Below are 26,096 nucleotides of genomic sequence, written 5' to 3' on the forward strand. Positions count from 1 at the left end.
CTCATAACACCAGGTTAAAGTCCAACAGGTTTATTTGGTAGCCAACACCACTAGCTTTTGGGGCTTTGCTAGTTGTGGTTGCTACCAGATAAACCTGTTGGACTTTAACCTGGTGTTGTGAGACTTCTTACTGTGTTTATCCCAGTCCAGCGCCAGCATCTCCACATCATGGCATGAAAGTCCCCGGTGTTCTTTCCTAGATTGATGAAATGCAAATAATGGTACTCGATTTCCATACAGGTGAATATGCATCATCCTTCGTATTGACAATTTAGTCAAATGATTGAAGAACTAAGTAGTAGCTGGATGAAGGGAAGAGAAGTTGAAATGCGGAATTAAATTGTTCCCTTGCATGTTTATTCTGAGCTGGGTTTGAGGAGACTGATCTGTTTGAATAGTGAATTTGTATTCATTGAATATGATGCTGGAGCTTTCAGTAAGCTATTTAGTCATAAGAACTGTGATATGAATTTCTACATCCTGCTGATATTCCTAAGTGGATATTCAGATAAAAGTTAAGTTGCAGTGGGAAAAGGTACTATTAAAGGCAGAGAACTGTATGGCTAGTAATGAAAAGTTAGTAAGTGGGAATTCATTGCGAAACAAAGCCCTTTTTGGGTTTGTTCATAATTTCACTGAAAATATCAACAGTTTTGGACCTGTGAAGTTGATGAGCACAGGAATGTGTTTTATGGGTATTTGATTAGAAAAAAAAGACTGATTTTTCTCATTAATTACACAGGCTGTATTTCACCTTTGTTATCGTTTAGGAAGATAATACTGGGGTTTGGACTTGGCTGATAAAAATGTTCTTTGGGGAAGTGAGAATAGGGCATGATTAAGATGTTTTTAAAATGCTAAGAAGAAGAGATAATATAAGGATGAAGTGACTCAATGTAACTTGCAATTGCAGCCCGGGAGCACACAGTACCAAAGTGACAAGCTCTTTGCAAGGAAGGGATATTGAGCCTCTTCAAATTGTGATAGGTATTTAGAATAGCCAACCATTAAAAATTGCTTTCGAGAAAGGAATCAGTGTAGTTCCAGCACCTGGTTTTGAAAGCAGTTGAAGCTCTAGGATAATTATGGATAGATTAAATATTCTAAAGAAGGCTGATTGATTTGTGTCAAGATGCCACCTGTGGATGAAACCTGGTATGGTTGGGGGGAAAAAACTTGTACACCACCTTGTGTCAGCTAAATGGTACATTTGGGCCTAGAAGAGGGCCTTCAGAAGCCCAAGTAAAGAGATATTCGGACAGTCACTATCACTTGCTAATTGGTGGAGTTCAATCCGTAATCTGCATTATCTGTTAAATGTTTCTCTCTGTAGTTGCTTAATCTCAGAAATCTGGGTGCCTTGCTTTCTGGGAAGATGGGAAATAATTTTCTGGATTAAACTAGCCTAAATACATTATAATCAATCTTCTGCTTAAAAAGTAATTTGATTCCAAAGCGAGGCTCCTTTGTCTTTAAGCAGCAAATTAAAAAAGATGAGGGGTTCGGGCTTTGCCAGGATTGAGTAGTTCATAGACTGTTAACACATTGCTGTATTGCCTATTGCTGCAGGACCAGTTCCTAATTTACATGAAGTTTTTATCATTCATAGAATTGTAGAATCCCAACAGTGCAGGAGGCCATTCGGTCTATTGAGTTGGCACTGACCACAATCCCATGTACTTATCCTGATAAAACCCTGACACTAAGATCAATTTAGTATGGCCGATCAACTTAAGCCGCACGTCTTTGGATTGTGGGAAGAAACGGGAGCACCCGGAGGAAACCCAAGCAGACGTGGAGAACGTGCCAACTCCACATAAACAGTGACCTGAGGCCAAAATTGAACCCGGCTCCCTGATTCTCTGAGGGAGCAGTCCTAACCATTGTGCCATGGTGCCACCCTAGTATGACTTGTATGAACATCAAATTACAAGTCTAAGTTCAACAGTGCAGCTAAGCATTTATCATACTTGGACAAATTTTTACCAACATCTAATTTGCTTTCAACCTGAACAGTAAATTTGTATTGGTTAGAGGTGTACTTCCATGTCCAGGATTTGCCACCTGGCTGGTTGTTGACCAGCACTGAGACCTTTCTTTAAATTGATGCCATTTGACAAATTTAAATGGCTCTGGGATGTTTGCTTTTTAATATGGTGTTCTGAAAGGAGATTTAAATACAACCACTTGCCAACGCCACTTCCATGCAAAAACGACCTGTTGTCAATTTTCAAAAAATTGTTTTTTGATTTTCAGCTTGTTCCTTTCATCTTGGCACTCTTTCAGATCTTGCTTTCTCTGTGATCTTAGTGTTATTCCCATTATCTTGTATCCTGACCTGCCCCTCAAACTACCTTGCCTCTACAATTTTGAATAAAAACAAGATTTCCACCTTCAAAGAAAGTCTGATGTATAATAAAAAAGGGCAGATGTGAATTATGGAAACTGCATACTTCATCTAGCTGTCGCACTAGAAACACAAGTTAAAATGGGTCACCATCAAAACTGCATGAAGATCAAACCCAAATTTCAAATGTCACAACCACAAATATAGGAAATTGCAGCTGAGGCAGGCTATTAATCATCCCAAGTTCGTACATCCTAATGGTTTCCCCAAGAGTGTGTTGTCCGGGGCATCCATCTCATATGTCCATTAGTATGTAGATGAACAACTTTATTTTAGCAGGTGTAAATCTGCCCTCTATTTTGAGTTTGTGATAGTCTTGCAACTTAATTTAACATAATATTCTGGAATTACCTTTATCTCACATTACCCAAAATGCACCTAAGGTCATCTCTTTACTTTCCTCATTGTAGTCCATTAGTTCTGATATCAGAACTCCATTTTGGTGCTTTTTAATATTTTGCCTTCAATTTTGCATTGTGTTTTGGCATTATGTTATCCTTATGTTACTTTTGTGCTTTTCAAGATGAGATACACTAATTTTGTTTTGGTTAATTGGCATTATAATGTATCTCAAGCCTTGAAGGTTGTCGGTTCAAATCCCACTTCAGAAATTCGTGTGCAAATATCTCCCTTGTTTCTGAGCAACCAGAATCTGCATAGTATTCAAGGTGTGGGACAAATCACAGTATGGCATACTTTGATCAAGGCCAAACTTGTATCACATTGTTTGATCATGTAATTCAACATTAAATTTTTTGATTATTACATTGTATTGATTGGGCATTGAGTATGTAGAAGACACCTTGGTCTCATTCAGCATCATTCTTCATGGATTGCATGTTTTGTCTATTTTCCCTTTCTACCTGCGTTACTTTGGACTGGCATTCAGTGTCATCTGCCCACATTTGTCCAACTCATTTTGTAATTTGAGTTGCCTCTGATTTCATTGGCCCTCATGTGGTATCAGCAGATTTAAACAATTTGCATTGATTTTAAGTCCACGTCATTTAGCTCAGTGTTGAACACTGGTAATACGGTGAACTTAATTACTTCCATCTCAGGAAAGTTGTTCCAACAATGACTTCAGCTGGTTTGGAAGGTGGGGGAAAAATTGTAACTGACTTGAAGGAGCCTGATTGCATGTGAGAGTTGAGCTATCATTAACAGTTATTTAAGCGCAGGGGGGATCAAACATCAGGCGTGTTAATTCAGTTCCATAGTCGGCTGGCTCTCTGCAATCTGACTCCATTCTTTCCAATAATCCTCTTTAGTATCCCTCACTTAAGTCTCAAATGTTTTCCCCACAGCCCCTCAGGTTGACAGTTTGAAAGTTCTTCTTATGCCCAGTTGTTACTTTACTGTAACATTCATTTCTTTCCAGCCTAATGCTATTGCTGAGGTCACATAGCCTGTTTGCATACAGATCACTCACTGACAGAATTGCGACTGGGACATGGCACTTAGATGGTTGCTAACATATGGCATGAGTTAGTACTTTCAGGAGATGACAATGAAGCTGAAAAGGCATGAAGCCATTAAACAGCTTGTGCACGGTGCATTCTCCCTTTTGGATTTGCTTGTCTATTTTTCATGCTCTTGCAGAAATATTCTTAAAATTAACAGCTGAATATTTTGTAAATCTACCTTTCCTGGCCATATAAACCTACAATTGAAAAAGTTAGGCGAAAATGAGAGATGCAGGAAGTAGAGCACACTTCTTCACTAACACCTGAAGTCTGAAGAGGGAGACAAAACTTGAGTGTGGGAGAGAAGCACAGATGCTGTTATAATTTACTTGTAGCTGTGAAAAGTACAATGAGATATTGATCATTATTAATGGTGCTCCAAGCAGTAGTATAGTACACCAGTGCAATACTAAGTGGGCATCTATCTTTTGCCCTTAACCTCTGTTTTGATGCTTCAGCTATATAAGGCCTTTTTATGCAGTTTGGACTCCTTTTTTGGGAATGAGTTTAAATGTTTTGGAAGCAGTTTAGAGGAGGTGTGGTGGATTGATACCTGGAATGAGTGGATTGAAAAGGCTGGGCTTATTTCCACAGGAGTTTAGAAGTGATTTGATTGGAATATATAAAGATCCTGAACGGTATTGACAAGGTGGATGTAGAAAGGGTGTCTCCTCTTGTGGGTTAGTCCAGAACTAGGGAGCACTGTTTTATAATTGAGTCGCCCTTTTAGGACAGAGATTAAGAGGTTTTTTTTGAGGGTTTTACGACTTTGGAACTCTGCTTCAGCGCCATGTTGGCAGGATCATTGAATATCTTTAAGTGGAGATAGATTCTTGTTGGGTACAGGAATCAAAGGTTATTGGGAGTAAATGGAAATGTAAATTTTGATCAAGGATCAACATTGATCTTACCAAATGGTGGAGTAGGTTCAAAGGGCTGAATGGCCAACCTCTGCTCCAATTTTGTATGTGGCTCTGAACAACAATTATATCCGTGATTTTGTGGTTAGTATCTCCAAAGCACAAATTTGTTTTCCCCTTCCTTAGGATTTTTTGTGATCAAAGGTGTTATTAGTCTTTAAGCTCGCTTCATCAGACATGATCTTTGGGGTTATCATTGACATGTACTGGAAGAACCATATAAATATTGTGGCTCCAAGAGCAAGTCAGGCTGAGAATTCTGCAGTGAGGAACTCAGCTCCTGACTCCCCAAAGTCAGTCTGTCCATGTACAAGGCACATGTCAAGAGTATGATTGAACCCTCTCCGCTTGCCTGGATGAGTGCAACCCCAACAACCCTTGAAGCTTGACATAATGCAGGACAAAGCAGCCCACTTGATTTGCATCTTATGCACTACCTTTAAACATTCAGTCCCTCCTCCATCCCTGCACATTGGCAGCAGCGTGCACCATTTACAAGATGCACTGCAGCAACTCCTCAAGGCTCCTTCGAAAGCATCATCCAAACCTGTGACCCCCTACCATTTCAAAGGGAACCCAACATCCTTAAGATTTTTCTCTTGGTTTAAATTTTTAAATAACATAATTGGACCATCTCCAAATGCATTCTGGCCTTAAATCAATCTTTGTTACAGTATCATTGTAAATAAGAGCTTTTGTTCACATTGTGCCTTACAGTTCCACAGGATGTCTCAAAGTACTTCATGACTAATATTGCATAACCAACAATAATGCTGTCTTCTGAACCAAAACCCAGCATCAGTCTAATTGACTGACACTAGGAGAACCCAACGAATACAAATGATTAAAATCCTGAGTTGTGACTTTAGTTTGGACAATCGTTGGAGTGTTAAATTCATCCCAAAGACTTCAGGGTCGACAGAGGAACGTTAATCAACAGACTTCTGAAAAGCAGATTGAGTTTAAGGTGCACCAGCTTGTTGACATGCTCAGCCATTACACCTGTGGAGGCTGGATAGACAAGGTACCTGAAACACCCATGAAATTCCACCCAGCAAGACATTTTCAAGAGGAGTAAACAAGTAGCACAATTTACTTCAAAGTCAGGACATGAGAATTGAAAATGAGCCTTTAGGCTCATAATGTGGTATTAATGCTTTCATCATTTCTGCTTTTGTCGCTGCTTTGCAGTAGTTGCATCCAATGAAGAGTTTGTTTTAAAATGTTCTTTAATTGTGCTATGTGCTTTTCTGCCCTTTGTCATCCAAGATAGGTCTATGACTGAAATTTAAAGGAATTAAACATGCTTATTTATGGCTAGAAAGTTATTGAAGTGGATGAAAAATGATATACAGTACATGGATACGAGATTCCATGTATTTCTTATCTATGTATTGTATGGATCTGCAAAAGCCTTTTCTCCAATAGCCCACACCCATGATATTGCTTCTGTTAATCATTGGCCAGCCACTAATAGGATATGGAGGGCAGATCTATCGCTGACTAGATTTATTTCTTCTCTACCTCTTAAGAGCCAGGGCTCCAAGCTGGGATGTCAAGATCTTAGAGTCAACATATCCTGTGAGCTCTTTTGACCTGACTCATGAATCCTGTGCTGATTCCTTCATTCACACACTAAGCCAATTTTGACTTAAGCTGATCAATCTTCCCTTCATCTGGAGGACAGCAAAAAGCTGTTCCCTTATTGGTGAATTTGAATATTCAGAATTCTGCTTTTACTCAACTGTCAATCTTTCAAGAGTTTAAATGTGCCGAGACTCAACAAATTTCAGGAAGGACTGTGGTACAGTGGACAGGTTGGCAAACTTTTTATTTGGGGCAGCCCATTGCTTGTGGGTGGTTGCATTGCATAGTTTTCTGCTGTCACTGGCTTTAACAAATTGTGAATGTAAAAACATAGACACCATTGGCCTATGGATATGATGGCCCTGGCTGTTGGAGTAGAAGGTTTTTTGAGAAGCTAACTGGGGAGACGGTATCACCGCTTGACCAGTAATCCGTAAACCCAGGGTTAAGCTCTGGGGACCCAGGTTCGAATCCAGCCATGGCAGATGGTGGAATTTAAAACTCAATAAAATACCTGAAATTAAAAGTCTAATGATGTAATAATTTTAATTAAAAACCCATCTGGTTCACTAGTGTCCTTTTAGGGAAGGAAACCTGCCATCCTTACCTCGCTTACATATGATTCCAGACCGACAGCAATGTGGTTGACTTCCTAAGTGTCCTAGAAAGCCACTCAGTTGTATTCAACTGCTACAGATGGAACAAAAAGCAATGAAACTGGATGGACCACTCAGCATCATATTGTGCACCAGAAACGACAATGGCAAATCCAACCCTATCAACCCTGCAAAGTCCTCATTAACATCTGGGGGCTTGTGGAGCTGTTTCACAGACTAGTCCAGCAGCAGCCTGACATAGTCTTACACATGGCATCATATCTTACAGAAATGTCCCAGATACCAGCACGACCATTCATGCATCTGGCCAGGGCCACTTGCAGGACAGACCCAGCAGAGGTAGTGGCACAGTAGAATACAGTTGGGAGGGAGTTGCTGTGAGAGTCCTCAACATCGATTCTGGATTTCTGATCTCATGGGGAAGAAACTCCCCTGCTGATGACCACACAATGTCCTTCCTTGGCTTATGAATCTGTGTCCCTCCATGTTGAACACCAAGTGGAGGAAACACTAAGGGTGACAAGGGCACAGAATGTGCTCTGATGGGAGACTTCAATATCCATCACTAAGAATGACTCAGTAATATCACCACAGACTGAGCTGGCCAGATCCTAAAGCACGTAGCAGGTAGTGAGGGGAAAAACATACTTGACCTCATCCTCACCAGTCTGCCTGTTGCAGATGCATCTGTCCATGACTGCATCAATTGGAGTGATCATACCACAGTCTTTGCGAAGAAGTAGTCCCATCTTCACATTGAGAATACTCTCTCATCTCGTGTGGCACTACTACTGTGCTAAATGGGATAGATTTTGAACAGATCCAGCAACTCAAGATCGGGCATTCATGTGCTGTAGGATGAACCACAATCTGTAATGTCATGGCTTTATATATCCCCCAATTGCCACCAAGCCAGGGGATCAACCCTAATTCAATAGAGAATGTAGGAGGGCATGCCAGAAGCAACACCAGGCTTACCTAAAAATGAGATATCAACCTGGTTGAAGCTACAAAAAAGGACTACTTGCATGCCAAACAACATAAGCAGCAACAATCGGCGACCGATCAGATCTAAACTCTGCAGCCCTGCCACATCCAGCCATGAATGGTTGTGGACAATTGGAGGAGGGGATTCTGCAAATATCCCCATCCTCAACGATGGAGGAGCCCAGCATATCAGGGTAAAAGATGAGGCTGAAGCATTTGCAACAATCTTGAGCCAGAAGTACTGAGTAGATGATCCATCTCTACCTCTCTGGAGGTTCCCAGTCTTTCAGATGTCGATCTTCAGCCAATTTGATTCACTCTGATACCAAGATATGACTCAAGGCACCGGATACTTCAAAGGCTATGGGCCATGACAATTTTCTGGCAATAGTACTGAAACCTGTGCTCCAAGGCTTTGTTTCCCTCGTCAAGCTGCTCCAGTGCAGCTGCAACACTGGCATCGACCTGGCAATGTGGAAAATTGCCCAGGTATAGTCTGTACACAAACAGGACAAATCCAACCTCACCAATTTCCCCCCTCTCCTTCCCTAATCAGCCTTGTCTGTCATCAGTTTAACATTGGAAGGGATTATCAACAATGTTACCAAGCAGCACTTAATAATCTGCCCACAGTTTGGTTTTGCCAGGGTCACTGAGCACCTTACAGCCTTGCTTGAAGCATGGACAAAAGAATCGAATGCCAGAGGTGATTTGAGAGTGCAATCCTTGACATCAAGGCAACATTTGACCATGTGGGGCATCAAGGAGCTCTAGCAAAATTGGAATTGATGGGAATCTGGGAATGATGGGAACCCTCCACTGGTTGGAATCATACTTGGCACAAAGGAAGATAGTTGTGGTGATTGGAGGTCAATCATCTCCAGTTCCAGGACATCACCTGCAGGAGTTCATTAACGTAATGCCCTAGGCCCAAGCATTTTCAGCTACTTTATCAATGACTATCCTGCCGTCATAATGTCAGAAATGGGGATGTTCACCGAATGCTGCAGCATTTCCTCACGTACTGAAGCAGTCCAAATGCAGCAAGATCTGGACAATGTCCATTTTGGGCTGGCAAGTATCATTTGTGCCCCACAAATGTCAGGCAATGACCATCTCCAATACAAGAGGATCTGTATATTCAACAGCATTACCATGGCTGAATCTCCCACTGTCAATGTCCTGGGGATTACTATTGAACAGAAACTCAATTAGATTAGCTATACAAATACTGTGGCAATCAGAGCAGGTCAAAGGTTAGGAATCCTGCAGTGAGTGACTCCTCTCCTGACTCCCTCAAGCCTGTCCACCATCTACAAAGCACAAGTCAGGAGTGTGTTGGTGTACTTCTCCATTTGCCTGGATGAGTACAGCTCCAACAACACTGAGCAATTTGACACCATTCAAGACAAAGCAGCCCACCTGATTGTTACCCCTTCCACAAATAGTTAATCCCTTCACAACAAACAGTGTCAGTTGTCTGCACCATCTACAAGATGCATTGCAGGAACTCATCAACGTTCCTTGGGCAGCACTTTCCAAACCCATGACCACCACTATCTAGAAAGATGAGGAAAGCCAATACCTGGGGACACCGCCAATACCTGGGGACACCACCACCACCTGCAGGGTCCCCTCCAAGTCACTCACCATACTGACTTGGAAACATATCGCTGGGTCAAAATCCTGAAACTCCCTTCCCAACAGCACTGTACATACACCTACATTCAAGGCAGCTCACTGCCACCATCTCAAGGATAATTAGAGATGGATAATAAATGCTGGTCTAGCCGGTGACTCCACATCCTGTAAAGTGAGTTTTAAAAATTCCAAGATTGCCTGTGTGTACCTGATTCTTGAATCTTGGCTGTTTAAAACCTGTCTCTAATGTCCTAGGTTAAGTAAATGTGTGTGCAGTTAAGGAAATAGCTATGTCTGTGTGTCGTTGTGTTTGATTTCAGGGGACTTTGGCATAGTGGCTGGCCAAAGATAAATGAATCATAGAAATCCTACAGTGTAGAAGAGGCCATTAGCCCATCTAATCCGCACCGACTCTGACAGAATATTTTGCCCAGGCCCTCAACCCTATCCCATTTATCATGTCTAATCTATTTAACCATGGGACACTAAGGGGCAACTTAGCATGGCTAATCTGTGGGAGGTAACCAGAGCACCAGAAGGGAATTCATGCAGACACAAGGAGAACATGCAATCTCCACACAGTCACTCAAGACTTGAATTGAACTTGGGTTTCTGGTGCTGTGAGGCAGCAGTGTTAATTGCTGTGCCATAATGCTGCCCTGAAAAATGTTTTCTGGATTTCTGATTATGGGTAAAGGCATCTTTCCTCTCCCACCTTTAGATTACCCTGACCTATTAAAGTTGTCGAACTTGTTGAAAAAGCCAATTTTGTTTGGAATTGGTTTTTAATCAGATCGACGCAGCTTTGTCACTACACAAGGGAAGTAACATTTGTGTATTTGTTCTACAGATCTCACAAATATTTTTGAGTCGTTTCTGCCCCAGCTGCTGGCTTATCCAAATCCAATTGATCCATTAAACGGTGATGCTGCAGCTATGTATCTCCATCGACCAGAAGAGTACAAACAGAAAATAAAAGGTAAAGCTTACTTTGTATTGAACAGTGTAAAAATGATCCAGAGTTTTATTTTTAAAAGATTTGTGGAGAGGAGGGGTATTAGTTCTTAGGATACTTGGAATCCAGTGTTTGTATTGAGTATTCTTAGATGAGTAGCAGCATAATGAGTGGAAGAGCTTAGCACTGCTGAGGAAGAGTATGTTGCATTGGAATCATTCACACACCTCTGAGAATCCACAGCTAAGCGGCCCACAAGTGGAGTGCTTGGACCTTGCTGCTTGTTATGTTAACATTCAATGGCATTACCAGCACTGAATCCTCTACTATCAACATTCTGGAGATTACTCTTGACCAGAAACTTAACTGGACTAGCCATATGAATACTGTGGCTCCAAGAGCAAGTCAGACTAGGAATTCTGCAGCAACTACCTTGTTGCCTAAAGCCTGTCCACAATCTGCAAGGCATAAGTCAGGAGTTTAATGGAATACTCTCCTTGACTAGATGAGTGCAAGTCCAACAACATATGAGAACTTGACACCATCCAGGACACAGCAGCTCACTTGATTGGCAGTATACCACTCCCTCCACCACTGTCACACAGTAACAACAGTGTGCACCACAAGATGCACTGCAAAAACTCACCAATGCTCTTTAGATGGTATCTTCCATGTAGAATGACGATGACAACAGATAAATGGGAAAACCACCACCTGGAAATTCCCCTGCAAGTCACTTACCATCCTGAATTGGAAACGTATTGCTCTCTCCACTATAACTGGCTCAAAATCCCAGAACTGCCTCCCTAACAGTACAATGGCTTTATAGAATCTACAGTGCAGAGCGAGACCATTTGACCCATTGAGCCTGTACCACCAATAATCCCACCCAGGTCCTATCCCCTAACCCCATATATTTTACCCTCCGAATACCTAAGGGGCAATTTTTAGCATGGCCAATCAACCTAACCTGCACATCTTTGGACTGTGGGAAGAAACCAGAGCACCCAGAGGAAACCCATGCAGACAGGAACCCGGGGTCCCTGTCACTTTGAGGCAGCAGTGCTAACCAACACGCCACCGTGCCACCCCGTCCCAGCATCGACTGCAGCAGTTCAAGAAGGCAGCATGCTGCCACCATTCAGGGGCAGTTAGATAGGGATGGATGTTTCAATGCTGGCCTAGCCAGCAAAGCTCATTTCCGTTAGTGATTGCAACGGTCATGTGACTTTAGCCAGTGAGGCAGAGCTACCTGATTCTGAGTTCTGATTGGTCCCACTAGAATTGTAACCATTTCGGCCTCGTTCAGTCCCCTCTGCAGATCAAGTGGCAGCCTAATCACCTTCAACTCAGCAGATGAGGGGACTGTTGGTTGTCTTCAGGGATTTGCATTTGCTAAATAAAATCTCTTTACAAGGCTGACTTACCTCTGTTCTTGTGAGACTTTTTTTTTATTGTTGCTCCTCTCTTGAATAGCACTTTTGCTTCGGGCAGTGATTGAAGATTGCTAGCTCACCAGGAGTTTGACTTTGTGATCTGAGCCAACATTCCAGTGCTGTTAGGAGGGATTGCTGCATTGTCCAGAGAGGAGCAAAGGAGCTAGCTTGGGTCGATAAACTACCAAGAGATTAACTGGTTGTTTTGTGCAATCTTGCTCAGATGCACAGCCTTAAAAAATATCTTGCTATCATGTCTGAGAAGTGATTGGTACTATAATAAATGCAAGTCCCTCTTTTTTTTTCCATCCCTTCCCTCTCCCTCAACCTCCTTCACAGAATACATCCAGAAATACGCAACGGAAGAGGCGCTAAAGGAACAAGAGGAGGGTGCAGGTGAAAGTTCATCAGAGAGCTCCATGTCTGACTTCTCCGAGGATGAGGCCCAGGATATGGAATTGTAGTAGTGTCACCACCCTCTTTCAAAGAGACAGACTATATAATTTCCTAACCATTGAAAAGCAGACTATAATATTCATATTTAAAAACAAAAAAGCAAGTTTTTTTTATTACTAAAACCAGGTTTTTATGGATAGCATTGGTATATTATCACCCTAGATTTTTTTCTCTCCGTGGTCATTTCTCCAACTTGAGGTGCATCTTACCGCACATTCCAGTAGCTGTGTGAGGCCCAAATGCATGCTATCTCATAACTTTGATATACTTAACTCGTAAAATGTTTTGATCCAAAATGGAAGAGAGCAAGAAAAAGCGAGCAACGGATTGGTGCAGAGCAGGATATCATCCAAGCAAGAATGACATTTTACATTTCTTGACCAGAGAAAAACAGCATTAGAGAGAACAGAAAGTTTGAGTAAAATCGAAGCACAATGGAAGGTTTATTAGGCAAAAGAAAAACTAACACATTATTTGCTCTGCATGTTTTTTTGTTTCTATTTTTTTCCTCGTGAATAAAAATGGACGTACAGATTACACATCCTTTTTTATTGTGGCATGATATGGAAGAATACAACTTGTTTAGGACTTTGGTTCGTAAAGCAGATTTAATTATAAAAAAACCTAGTGTTTGTGGCTTTAACCTGAAGGATAGTATTAAGTAATTACTAGGTAGTGGTGAACTTGATTACTCTAATTAGCACGTTGTATTATTATTGGGGAAGTACTTGCCGGCACCCTATCTTGCTATATAGATTTTTTTTTTAATGGCCTATTGCTATGTGCTGACTTATACCTGTTTGACTTATTTAGGGTTAGTTAGTATGCTCGCTGGTGATTTCAAATAAAAAATGTATATTTTCATTGTTACAGTAGTTGATTTTGGCATTGATTGAAATGATTTTTTTCCTCCCTATATGGGATTCTGTGCCAGCGATTGTAAATACAGCTGTACAACAAAGGAAAATTGGACCCTTCTCCCTTGCAGCTTGTATTGATTTTTATCCATTCTTTCCCAACAGTATGAAATTTGTGCTTATCCAGGTGAGGGATGAAATAGAGGAATGAAACAATTTACATTTTATACACCCACAGGAGGCATAAACCATGTTGAGATGCAAAGCCTGCTGCTGTGCTCCTCTTCAAGGACACTCCCTACCACCACCACATCCCAAATGTTGGAATCTTGCAGCACAAAAGGCGGCCATTTGAGTCAGTGTCTGGACTGCCTCTTTTGAAAGAGATATCCAATTTGTCCCACTCTGCTATTACACTTTTCATTTCCCACCCTGGTTGCCTCCTGCACTTTGAGGAACAGCCTGACTGTGCCCACAGTAAACTTGCAATATGCCGTCTAATTTTTTTGCTGAGTTGCATATGGATCAAATTGAGGGATCCCTGCAATAGGGGACTATACCATTGGAATATTTTCCATTTCACACATTTAATCACCTCCCAGATGAGAGCAGAGAGCATTGTGGTATACTCGGGTAGGAACTTTCCAACTTAGTTTGGACATCAGCCAGAGGTGCCTTTCAATCCATCATTCTGGGCTGGATTTAAATCCACGTGAAAGGGCAATGTCCGCTTCCCCAAATTATGTGCTTCTGTACGTGTTTTAGCAAGCACGGTCAGCTAGAAGCAATTTGTGTCAGAGGCTAATTTCCAAAGTAAGACTTTGCAGTTTTAAGTTCACTTAAGAATCTGCTGCTTTCCTGCATTTCACTTGCTTATGTTGTCATTTAGTAGTCTGTGAAAGACTCTATTTGATTGCAGGGATACTTAACTTTGGAAAATGTGCGTCCCAGTTGCTTATACTATTCTACTGATGACAGTGAGATTTGGAAAGATCACTCAAATTGATCATGAGAAATTAACAGGAAATGCTCAATTCAGGCAGCACCTGTGGCTGAGAGAAACAGATAATGTTTCACATTGATGCCATCAATTCTAACAAAAGGTCATTGGCCTGAAATACTATATCTCCTTTTCCTTGGATGCTGTCTGACCTCCTAAGAGTTTTCAACAACATACGTGTTGTAGTTTTGCATTTCCAGCATTAGCAGTATTTTGCTTTTGATTGACAAAGAGCCTGAGTTGAGAGTATTAATAGACTTTTCCAATTGAGTGATCAAGGAGGGGCTTTAGTCACTATGCTGCCTGACAGACAGCACTGCCACTCCTGGATTATTTGCTTGTGTGCACAGAGGAATGTCTCTTCATCTGTAATTGTTTATGCTGCAGATCGTTGAGTGAGTGATTTGGAGGTTATGTACAATCTGAACTGACTTGTATGTTTCATTAATGTAGGTCATGACATGGCAGCCAGGATAAGCTTGGGTTTCTGCAGAAGATAGGGCTTCTCCTGCTAACTTGTTACAGCGAGTGACCTCTGCAGTACTGCTCTGTTTTATTGGTGTTAAATGCATAATGCTGTTAGGTGGCAGTTTGTGGTGACCACCTTTAATGTCTGGAGATCAGTGCAAGATGACCCACTTTTACAAAAGGAAGCATTCCTTCCATAACCCACAGAAGTGTTGAGCGCTCTGGTGGTTCATGAGCCCATTAAAGATATCAAAGATACTACACAGTTCTCCCAGTGTCCTGCCAACATTTTTCCCTCAACCAATACTGCCAAACACTAACAAATTGAGCAGTTAACTGGTGCTTATGGGATCATCCTATGTGAATAATGGCTGCTGTGGTTTTCTAGATATCCATTAAATTTCAGTAATTCGTTGTACATAAACTGCATTGACACTTGTAGTGTGATGAATGTTACATACAGGCCTGAACGTCTTCGGATGAAAGGTGTTTGGATTAGTGATTGTGTGAATGGTATTGTGTTTTGGTGGAAATTACTGTGTTGTGATCAGTATGTGAAAGGAATTGCATGGAATGCATCAATTGCACTACCTTGGTATTGAAACAGGTGAGAGGAAGGTAGAAGTAACTTTTCAGGTTGATCTTTTTCCAGGGATTATGGTTACATGTCTTGGAGATGGTTATTGCATGGCACTTGTGGCATGCAAGTCATTTGACGTTTAGCAGCCCAAGCTTAAATACTTCCTGGATTTTGCATATGTGTTTAAACTGCTCCAGTTTCCTGAAGAGTTTTAAATGGAACTGAGCACAGCAGTCAGTGACCATTTCCGCTTCTGTCCTTATGGTGAGGGGAAGGTCATTAAAACAGGTGAAATGGATGAGCCTAGGATGCTGCCCTGAGCAACTCCTGCAGCAGGGCTGATCAGCCTCCAACAACCATAACCATTGTCCTTTGTGCGAGGTATTATTCTGGCAAGTGGACACTTATTCCTGATTCCCATAGATTTCAATTGTGCTCAGACTCCTTGATGGCAGCAGTTGCTCTCAACTTATCACTTGTGGAGATTCATGAGGTGGCTGAGTAGCATCATCCAGTCGGCACCCCTAGCTGAAGCTGGTTGCGCAATGCTTGGGATAGGGTCCCTGTTGGTAACCATTCACACACCATCTGAATACATTGCTTGTTTCTCTAATTTCTCTCATTGCTTCCTGCTCTTGTATTGTTATCACTTCATCATCTTCTGCCTTTCCCTAATCCCAGACCTTTCTCTGGTTCAGTTGCTGCTGAACTGTTAAAACAAAAATCATCAACCTGAAACATTAACCCTTCCCTCCTCTTTCTGTAGAAGCCGGCAGACCTCAGTGTTTTCAGCATTGTTTTTAGTTCGGATGTGCAACATCTGCAGTGTTTTGCTTTTAGGATGCCTTGATGTCCTCTTGTGATATACATGGTGCCATATGGCTGTACAAGCAGTGCCACATTGAAAATGATGCTAAGTATGAATGTGCTCTCAGTTCAATCAAATATAAAAAGCTTGAATAAATTATTGCAGAAATATAAACTATTTCTTTTAAACATGACTGTCTAAATGTATAAATGAAATAGAATACTTGACATCCATGTATTAATGTATTTTGCACAATTTAGCATTGTACAGCACAGGAAGAGGTTATTTGGACTAGCATGCCTATGCTGGCTTTTTGACTGAGGTATTCAATTAGCCCCACTCGGCTTCTCTTTATTCCTGCAATTTTTTCTTTTTCCAAGTTTCTTCTCTGCTAGCACAAGATTTAGATGGTGCTATCCCAGCATATGGGCCACAACCAGTCTCAGTCAAAAACTGTAAATGGCACTGAATATTCATGAGCCTGAAGCAAATCTCTTGCCAATCTGGTGTAAACATTCTAGTTATAGAATGCACCTGTTTCATCCCAGTGCCTTTGAGTTATTTGAACAAAAGTGACTTTCCAGCATGGCCCTCATTTATCTTTTGGCTGTTTACAGGATCCTTAGATGCGAATAAAATACAGAGCAATTATTTTGTGGGCAGTGGCTGAGTGGAACTTAGAGAATAGCTAGAATTTCCTTTCTTTGCCATAGTATCCCTTTTTTAAGATGCTCCTTAAAATTAACCTTTTTGATTAAATTTTGGTCATCTGTATTAATATCTCTTGTGCAGCACGGCGTCAATGGCATAGAGATAGGCAGCTGTGCAGCGCTCTGAACACCATTGAAGAATTCATTTGGTTAATGGAGTCTGGAGGGATGGACCTTTTTCACTTGAGTTCTTCACCAGCATCTTCAAAACCCTGCATTATTTTGCCCAGGTGACTCTTTCTTATAAACTGAGGTAGAGTGAAGCTTTTTGTGTGGGGGTGGGGGGGGAGCAGGGCAGCATTGAGCTGAGCCAGTAGTCTGGTCTCTGACCTCCATGTACAGGCGTAGCAATTGGGAATGGAAAGCCTGGTCAATTTCACCCTCCATTTTGCAGAGACTTTGAAACCACCTATCCTTGCCTCCATCAATGCAACCTTGAGTATGCTTGGTTGACATAGCATCAACTGAGAAAGGAGCTTGATCATTTCCTGGTGCATATGGCTCAGCTCCTAACTGAAGAAATCCATTTGTTTTGTGTTTGGCTATAAAACTAATCATCTGTGTCACACTCCAGTTTCACAAATGTAATCAGAATCCCTGAAACTGAACATGGTGGAAGTCTGCTCGAGCAATATTTGAGATCTTAAGCTAGATACAAAGGAGCAAGGCCATTTCGTCCATCTGGTACTGTAGTGCAGTGCAGAGTGTGCTCAAAGCTATGGACCAAGTACTGGCAAGTGGGATTAGGTGGGCAGGTCAGGGCCTTTCGTGCATCAGTGCAGACTTGATGGGCCAAATCAGATGTCTTCGGCACTGTAGGATTCTGTGATTCAGAGTGGATGCTGCAGTGTTAGAAGTGTCATCTCTTGGATGAGAAATTCTGACAACTGCCTGTTCCGATGGAAAAACAATCTCATGCTTACTATTTGAAGAAAAGCAAAGTGTTCTGTCTTGGCTAATATTCTGTAACGTTACCAAAAACGGGGTCTAACTTCATGATGTTCCTTGTTGTGGGGTCTTGCAATGCGCAAAACCAGTGTAGTTATGATGACTGTGTTTGAAAATTTATTAATTGTGGAGATTTTTGGGATGTAATGAGGTGCACTATAAATGCAAGTTTTTTTCCCCGCCCATTCACAGCAGACCCCTCTCATCATCACATCCAACTGCTTAAATAATGGCTGAGGGTCTGGTTCCTCTACCCTAATCAGGAGTTCTCTCCATGTGTTCACTTTGAAGAAGAATTTGCCAACGTCCAAAGTTTCCTGTGCTGGTTTATATATTAAACTCTTGCTTGAGGTTTGTTTTGTTCAGTCATTTTTGTGTATACGATTCCTTGTCTAATATGTACTGCGGAAACTCACATTAACTGCCTCTTCCCCTCATGTTGACTTGATTTAAGCCAGAACTAGCATTTACTATGGCAATTCTTCAATGTAATTCAACTACTTTTACAAATCAATCAAGTGATGCAGAATTTTCAATGAGAAACGTTTGTTCTTATGGATTGATTCAGTTAATTCCTTGCCCTTTCGCCTTAATTCTCTACAAATATGCGTCCAATTTAGTTTTGAAAATTACTATTGAATCCATTCCACCACCCTTTGCAGGCAGTGCATTCCAAATAAAAAAGACTGTTTTGAAAGTAAATACTCTCCTGTCCCCTTTAGTGTTTTTGCCAATTTCCTAAAATCTGTGTTGGATGGTTATTGGTGCTCTTGCCAGTGGCAATAGTTTTGTTTTAATTACTCTAACCTACTGCGGACTGATTAAAAAATGTGTCCAAATGAGTTGCTGAAAATTGATCAAATTTCCTATTTAAAAGATGAAAAACAGATGTTTTTCAGAAGTTATTTTTATGAATTTGGCCTGCAATCTACAAATTACTCAGTTTTTAAAGATGGTGTGAGAAGATCAAAGTTTTTCTCCTGGAATGATTGATGTATTGCTGGGGGGAGAGGGTGGAGGCAGCAACTGTTCCATAGAACCTTGTGTTCTTGCAGTGCAGTGGAAGAATTGCCAATGACCGCTGTTTCTGAAAATAAAACCTGACTTGAGTAAAGTAGCAGTGATGTTCCTGTTGAATAATGGCTTGCTCATGATGCTCCTGCTGTTGAATAGTTTTTAATGTTATTTTGGCTTTTAAATCAGGAAAGGCCACTTCCTGAGTGGTAGTTGTGGAATAACCAGGAGAGGCTAATGGTTTAGGTAGAAATTTACCAAGAATTTTTTAAAGCTTGGTCACTGCATTGGTTGTACACAAGCTGCAGGTTACCCTCACTTATCTGGCGTCAGAATGGCGAACTTGGGGCATTGCTATCTTGGCTGTTGCTTGTGTACAGGAGCCTAGTATCCACATCTGTAGAGCAAGAGAACAGTGATTGATATTGGCAATGGTCATTCAGGAAGTACAGCAGAAATCAAATTTCCACAACTGTCATTGGGAGGCAGCAGATCCTGAGAGAGTAAAACTGTAGGTTTCTGAAGAAGAATGACAACCTGGAGGAACTGAATGTCATAACATAAATAGAAGCAAGAGTACACTGTGGCATTTTACCTGTTTCCCCCTATTCAATACAATCGTGGCTGATAAACTACAATTCCACTTTCCTGTACCATTCACAGTGCTCTGGGGAAGAGAATTCCAAAGATTCACAGCCCATGTTAAGAGGAGAAATTTCCCCTACTTTCAGCCCTTAATAAGCAACTTCTTAACCTGAACCTGTGAGCCCATGCTCTAGAGTCTGCAGCCAGGGAAAGGATCTCTGTACTCCAGTCATGCCCCTTCAGAATCTTGATCATCTTTTTCATTTGTCTAACCTCCAGGCATTACTCCTTGTTCATGCAGTGAGGTGTTGTCATGGATGGGGCTTGTGTTCACACAAACCAGCAAATGATGAACATGCTTTATGATCGGAATTAATTAGATTGTAGCCATTTTAAACTTTTATATGTATTAAGCATCAAAGACAAAATTACTTAAATTTATTGGAGAAATCATTTAAAATAATGGAAGATTTGTCATGCTTGCAGCATTTGAGTGGAGGTGGACTGTTCAGAGAATTAAATCACAGCAACAAGGAACACCCACACACAAACAGCCGCAGATGATGTACAGGCCGCATATGTTTTCTACTGCAGAAAATGCCTCGGACATCCTGCTTTAAAAAGAACTGAGTTTTCTTTGATATTTTCTAAACATGGCTTCTGTTCTTCATTTTTAAAACCATGGATAGGTGAACATTTGGCCCTGCAAAGGTCACACAAGCCTTTGCAGGGATAAGTGAATTTGTGAAAGAGGAAGTCGCGAATGGTGGGATTTCATTGTTTAAAATTATTTTTAAGCTGCCAGCTTTTAAGACCTTGAGTTGATTTATTTATTTGACAGCTGTCACTATATTGATTCTGACTGCATATCGGGGTAGATAGCTCTCCCTATCTATTCCAGCCCAACAACCATCCAAAATATCTACATTTTCATTCTAGCGTCTTAAGCAGGCCTGATTTTAATTACTCCATTATTGGCACTGTCTTCAAGTGCCAAGGCTGACAGTTCTGGAATTTCCTGACTCTCTACCTCGCTATCCTCCCTTAGAACACTCCTTAAAATCTACCCCTTCTGCCATGCTTTGGTCATCTGCCCTAATATCTCCTTGTGTAGTTTGGTGTCAAATTTTGCAATCTAACCTTTCTGTGAAGTGCCTCGAGGCTGAGGTATTGCATTAAAGGCACAATATTAATAAAACTTGTTTTAGAATATGAACTTTTTAAGCATTGTCTAATCATATCAAATTGATTTTTTTGATGCAGGTTGCTAGTTTCTGGTTAATTGTGCAGTGGGTGGATTAAAGCCCTCGTTCATTTCCCATCTTACTGGTAATGCCCAGTTTAATCAGTGTTCCCTTTTTAATGAGGATTGACTCCAGTCCTTATTCCGGAAGCACTGCAAGACACTGCCACTTTCCTGTGTTGATGAAGAGTTGTTTTCATGTAAACCCAACCTCATTCTGTGCAAGTGTACAATGTGGGTTGGGTTTATTGTAAAGCTACCCTGATATGTAGCACGTTTCTAATTGTAAACATCTTTCAGTTCTGTCTGGAAGTGAACCCTATGGTGATTTATTTGATACTCTGAGAAGTTGAATGATGATGATGATGATATGAAATGTGGGCAAGTGTGAAGTCACCACTCTGAACCAAAAGTACAATGAATCCAAGTTTTTAATTCCTTTGTGGGATATGGGTGTCACCAGTTGCTGATTGTAGAGAAGCTAACAGGTTTGCCTGTCCAAGTAGACAAATCATTAAGAGCTAGTAAGTGGGTACAAAAAGGCACGTACTTTCAATCTTGAGATTACTCTTGAGAGCTTGAATACATGGAATAAATGATAGCTAGAACTTGGTCAGATTCCATCTGTAGTAGTGTTCAGTTTTGACAAAAAAAAATTGACCCTTGGAGGGAATACAACACAGATTCAGCAGAGTGATACCAGAGTTTGTGGGGGGTTATTTTGAGGATAGGCTGTATAAATGTGGCTTGTATTTTTTTTGCATGTAGAGGACTAAATTGATTTAAAAGGGATTGATGGGGTGGATTAAGAAAGATGGTTTCCTTTGTGGGTATCACAAACAAGAAGTTGCAACCTTAGAGCTAGGCAATTGGAAAGAGGGAATTTAAGAACACTTTTTTCATTGAATAGAAGAAATTTGTAACTCTCTAAGTGTTGTGCATGCTGGAAATCACTGTTCTGAGATTGATTTTTTTTTGGTTGGGTAAAGGATGTGGAACAAATGCAGGTAAATGGGCTCGACGTACATAATCAACGAAAATCTAACTGAAAAGGTGGAGGGGCTGAATGGCCTACTCCTGTCCTTGTCTTCCTGTGAAATGGACAATTTTCCCATCTTTGGTTTTAGGCAATTTTAAGGATTGATATATATAAATGAAGCTTAGCTTCTCTGTGCCTTAGTATAGATATAAAAAAAAGCACCAATTAATTCAATAACTCATGCAATGTTGAAGGGGGAGAACTTTGACACTGAGGAATAATTGGAAGCAGATTTAGGGAAGGTGACTAGTGAGGGTGTAATTGAAGATGCAGGCTTGGAAAAGACTTTTGAGGGTGGTGGATTTGGGGTGGGGAGTGGGAGGGTAGTTTGGGGAAGGAATTTGGAGGAGAACTCCAGAAATTAAGATGCCTTTCCTAGAAAAGCAGCAGAGAATACTGTCTTCTGACCTTGGGAGAAGAATCAAGGCTCAATGAGTTAGTGCAGACCAGTGGTGGCACCTGTGCAAAGGAGGCAAAGGCAGCATTAGAAGGATGTGATTGGTTTTAATATTCCTGGATTGGGGTTAAAAGGAAAAAGAACAGACAAGGTTCTTTGAGTGATGCTGTAAGGGGCTGTGGTGAAAAAGTGTGGATCACGATTCAGTACTGACTGGGGCTTGGACTGTCGAACTAAACTCTCGCAACGCCCTCCCCTGCCCCCTCACCTACAGCAATAAGAACGCAACATCTCAACACCAAGAATGAGACCATCTTATTAGTGCCGCTGCCCCACCTCTCCCACTTGTCTATCTGACCAAACTTTCTCTAATATTCCCCCATCCTTGGCCTCTGCTCTCATCTTTTATAGTTTCTCCTATCTTTCTTGTCCCTTCTCAGCTCATTTTGTCCATGAGGCACACTTTGTGATTTGATCCTATTTCCACTAAACTGCTGAGTGCCCGACTCTCCCCCTTGGTCCTCATATTAACAAATATTAACATTTCTTTCTCATCACCCCTCTCCTTACAAAACCAATCCTTGACCTCCACTATCTTTGCCAGTTATTGTCCTACATTCCCATCCTTGATGGAATTCCATATTCTGTCCAATCAGGTTTCTGTCTCTCTTGTGCTATTGTATTCAGATTGGCGGTTGGTGACAAGTGGAGTGCCCCAGGGATCGGTGCTGGGGCCTCAGCTATTTACCATTTGTACAGATGATCTGGAAGAGGGAGCCGAGTGTAAGGTGTCGAAATTTGCTGTTGACGCAAAGATAAGTGGAACAGCAAATTGTGCGGAGGGTGTAGAAAGTCTGCAGAGGGATCTAGATAGGCTGAGCGAGTGGGCGAGGACCTGGCAAATGGATTACAATGTTGGCAAGTGTGAGGTAATCCACTTTGGTAGGAATAATAGTAGGAAGGACTACTATTTACAGGGCGAAAAGCTGCAGCATGCTACGGTGCAGAGGGACCTGGGTGGTCCTTGTGCATGAGTCGCAAAAACCCAGCCTACAGGTGCAGCAGGTGGTCAGGAAGGCAAATGGGATGCTGGCCTTCATAGCAACGGGGATTGAATATAAAAGTAGGGAGGTCTTGCTGCAACTGTACAGGGCACTGGTGAGGCCGCAGCTGGAGTACACTGTGTGCAGTTTTGGTCACCGCATTTGTGCAAGGATATTTTGGCCTTGGAGGGAGTGCAGAGGAGGTTTACTAGGCTGATACCGGAGTTAAGGGGGTTGAGCTATGAGGAGAGGCTGAATAGACTGGGCTTGTACTCGTTAGAGTTTAGAAGGATGTGGGGGGAGTCTTATTGAGACGTATAAGATGATGAAAGGGATGGATAGGGTAGAGGTGGAGAGGTTCTTCCCACTCAGAAAGGACAGTAGGACTAGAGGGCACAGCCTCAAGATAAGGGGGCAGTTTAGAACAGAGTTGAGGAGGAACTTCTTCACTCAAAGGGTGGTGAATCTCTGGAATTCTCTGCCCATTGAATTGGTAGAGGCTACCTTGCTAAATATATTTAAGACGCGGGTAGATAGGTTTTTGGTAGGCAAGGGGAGAAAGCGGGAAAGTGGAACTGAGCCACTTCAGATCAGCCATGATCTTATTGAATGGTGGGGCAGGCTCGAAGGGCTAGATGGCCTACTGCTCCTATTTCTTATGTGTTGGCTCTCATCAGTCATAAATGCAACTTCTTGTGACCGACATAGTTAAACCTTCTCTCCTTGTCCTTCTTGACTTGTCTGCAGCCTTTGACACAGTTGAGCACACAATTCTCCAACACCTCTCCACTGTTGTCCAGCTGGGCGGGGCTGGTTTCAGATACCATTGGATCTAGAGTATCACTTGCAATGGCTTCTCTGCCCATTCCTGCATCATTACCTTTGATGTCTACAAGAATCTAATCTTGAAGCCCTCCTATTTCCCATTTACATGTAACACCTTGGTGACATTATCAAAAGCACAATGTGAATTTTCACCTGTATGCTGATTTACAGCCAGTTCAACTTCTCTGCCATCATCCCATATCCCTCCACAACAATCCCATGTCCAGTTTTAGAAGGTGCCGAAATTTCCTCCAATTAAATATTGGGAAGACTGAAGCCATTGTTTGCAATCCCCATTTCAAACTCCATTTCCCAGCCTGACATGTCCTCCTCCCAGGAAATTAAAGTAGTAGGTCTGCAACCTTGGTGTTACATTTGACCACAAGATGAGCTCCCACCCTCATTTGTGACATTTCTAGGACTGCCTATTTCTGCCTCCCTAACATCACCTGACTTCACCCTGTCCCAACTTATTTGTTGCTGACACTCTCATTCACACCTTTGTTACCTTCACTTGACTTTTCCAAAACAATCCTGACTAGGTCCCCACCTTCTGCTTGAACTGTTATTCAGAGCTGTGTCCTGTGTCTTAACTTCCACCAAGCCCCATCCCTCTCCTCATGTCTGTGCCCACTGACAATGTTGATGCCCAGTAAAGCATAGAGTCAGAGGTTTACGGCGTAGAAACAAGCCCTTCGACCCAACTTGTCCATGCTGCCCCTTTTATTTAAACTCCTAAACTAGTCCCAGTTGCCCACAAATTGTACCTGCCTCTACTACCTCTGGCAGCTTGTTCCAGACACTCACTACACTCTGTGAAAAAATTGCCCCTGTGGATGCTTTTGTATCTCTCCCCTCTTACTTTAAACCTATGCCCTCTAGTTTTAGATTTCCCTACCTTTGGGAAAAGATATTGACTACCTAGCTGATCTAAGCCCCTCATTATTAAGCAATGCTGTGATTCAAAAATTCTCAGCCTTTGTTTTCAAAATGCTCTGTAGCTTTGCCCCTCCCTATCTCTACATTCTTCTGAGGTACCTGATCTTCTGTAAATTTGGCTTCGTGAGAATCCCCCATTGTAATTTGTTCCATCTTTGGATATATTATTTCCTTAAGTGATTGAATGTTATTTTTTGTTTTATAATCCTGGAACTCTCTCTAACAGGTACATGTGGGCATTCCAAATAGCCACAATCTATGCTGTAACATTTTATAACCATTAAATATCCTTCTTTCTCCTGCTTAATGACTGGACTTGGAAGAGTTAATTGCATCCAAGAGTTTGCAGTGGCTGACTGGCACACAACTGGTTCACTCCATTATCTCTCTCTGAAGCTCACCAAGTCCTTCTAACTGGCCAAGGACTCTTCTCCAGTCTGATGTCATCAGTGCTCAGGCATAAGGGGTAATTTGTTTTCAAAATCGACATAAAAAGAGCGAACAAAACAAGATCAAGAAGGTGCATGTTCTGATTTTAACAGATCCGATTTCTTGACCTTTGGCTCTCCACACCTGATTTTTGGAGTGATGAGAGGGAGCAAAGTGCTGTTCTGCTGCCATCTACTGGCAATATGGTGCAACATTTAGAAAACTGATCTGGCCGTTAAAAAGGCCTTTTGGTTACGTATATGTAATTATCTCATACTCTTTACAGCTTCAGGATGTCCCAAAGCACTTTACAGCTGGTTAAATTTGAAATGCAGTCACTGTAGTGTAGGAAAAATTAAACCCAGTATATGTCCTCAAGATCAAACTGTATAATAGTACTGAACCAAAAGAGGCAATTTGGCCCATTGTTCCTGTGTTGGCTTGATGATGAGTTATCCAATTAATCCTATACTTTCCCTATGTCCTTCCACCTCCTGTCCCTCATTCATGTATTTAGCTAATTCCCTTTTGAATGTCACTGTTGAGTTTGCTCCCAGTGCTTTCCAGCTTACAGCACCTCACACTAATTTAAAATATAATTGTTTCCTCACGTAAGCTTTGGTGTTTTTGCCAATTGCCTTTAAAACTGTCTGGCTCTGGTTTCTGCCGTTGGAAACAACAGTTTCTCCTCCTTTACTCCATGATTTAAATCTCAGCAAAAATGGACACCAAGAGAAAG

General features: G+C 41.6%; 1 protein-coding gene across 1 annotated transcript in view; it reads left to right on the top strand.

The window, feature by feature from the left end:
* ube2h (ubiquitin-conjugating enzyme E2H (UBC8 homolog, yeast)) overlaps positions 1-13,340 on the top strand; it is a 124,291-nt gene extending 110,951 nt beyond the window's left edge. The window contains exons 6-7 of the mRNA XM_080207632.1: positions 10,476-10,604; positions 12,356-13,340. Of these exons, the coding sequence (XP_080063758.1) occupies positions 10,476-10,604; positions 12,356-12,480 (254 nt within the window). The 3' untranslated portion in view covers positions 12,481-13,340. The remainder of the gene's footprint in view (positions 1-10,475; positions 10,605-12,355) is intronic.
* Positions 13,341-26,096: the final 12,756 nt, after the last annotated feature.

The sequence above is a fragment of the Carcharhinus amblyrhynchos genome, chromosome 19 (assembly GCF_965287045.1).
Source record: "Carcharhinus amblyrhynchos chromosome 19, sCarAmb.v2.hapA, whole genome shotgun sequence".
Lineage (NCBI taxonomy): Eukaryota > Metazoa > Chordata > Chondrichthyes > Carcharhiniformes > Carcharhinidae > Carcharhinus > Carcharhinus amblyrhynchos.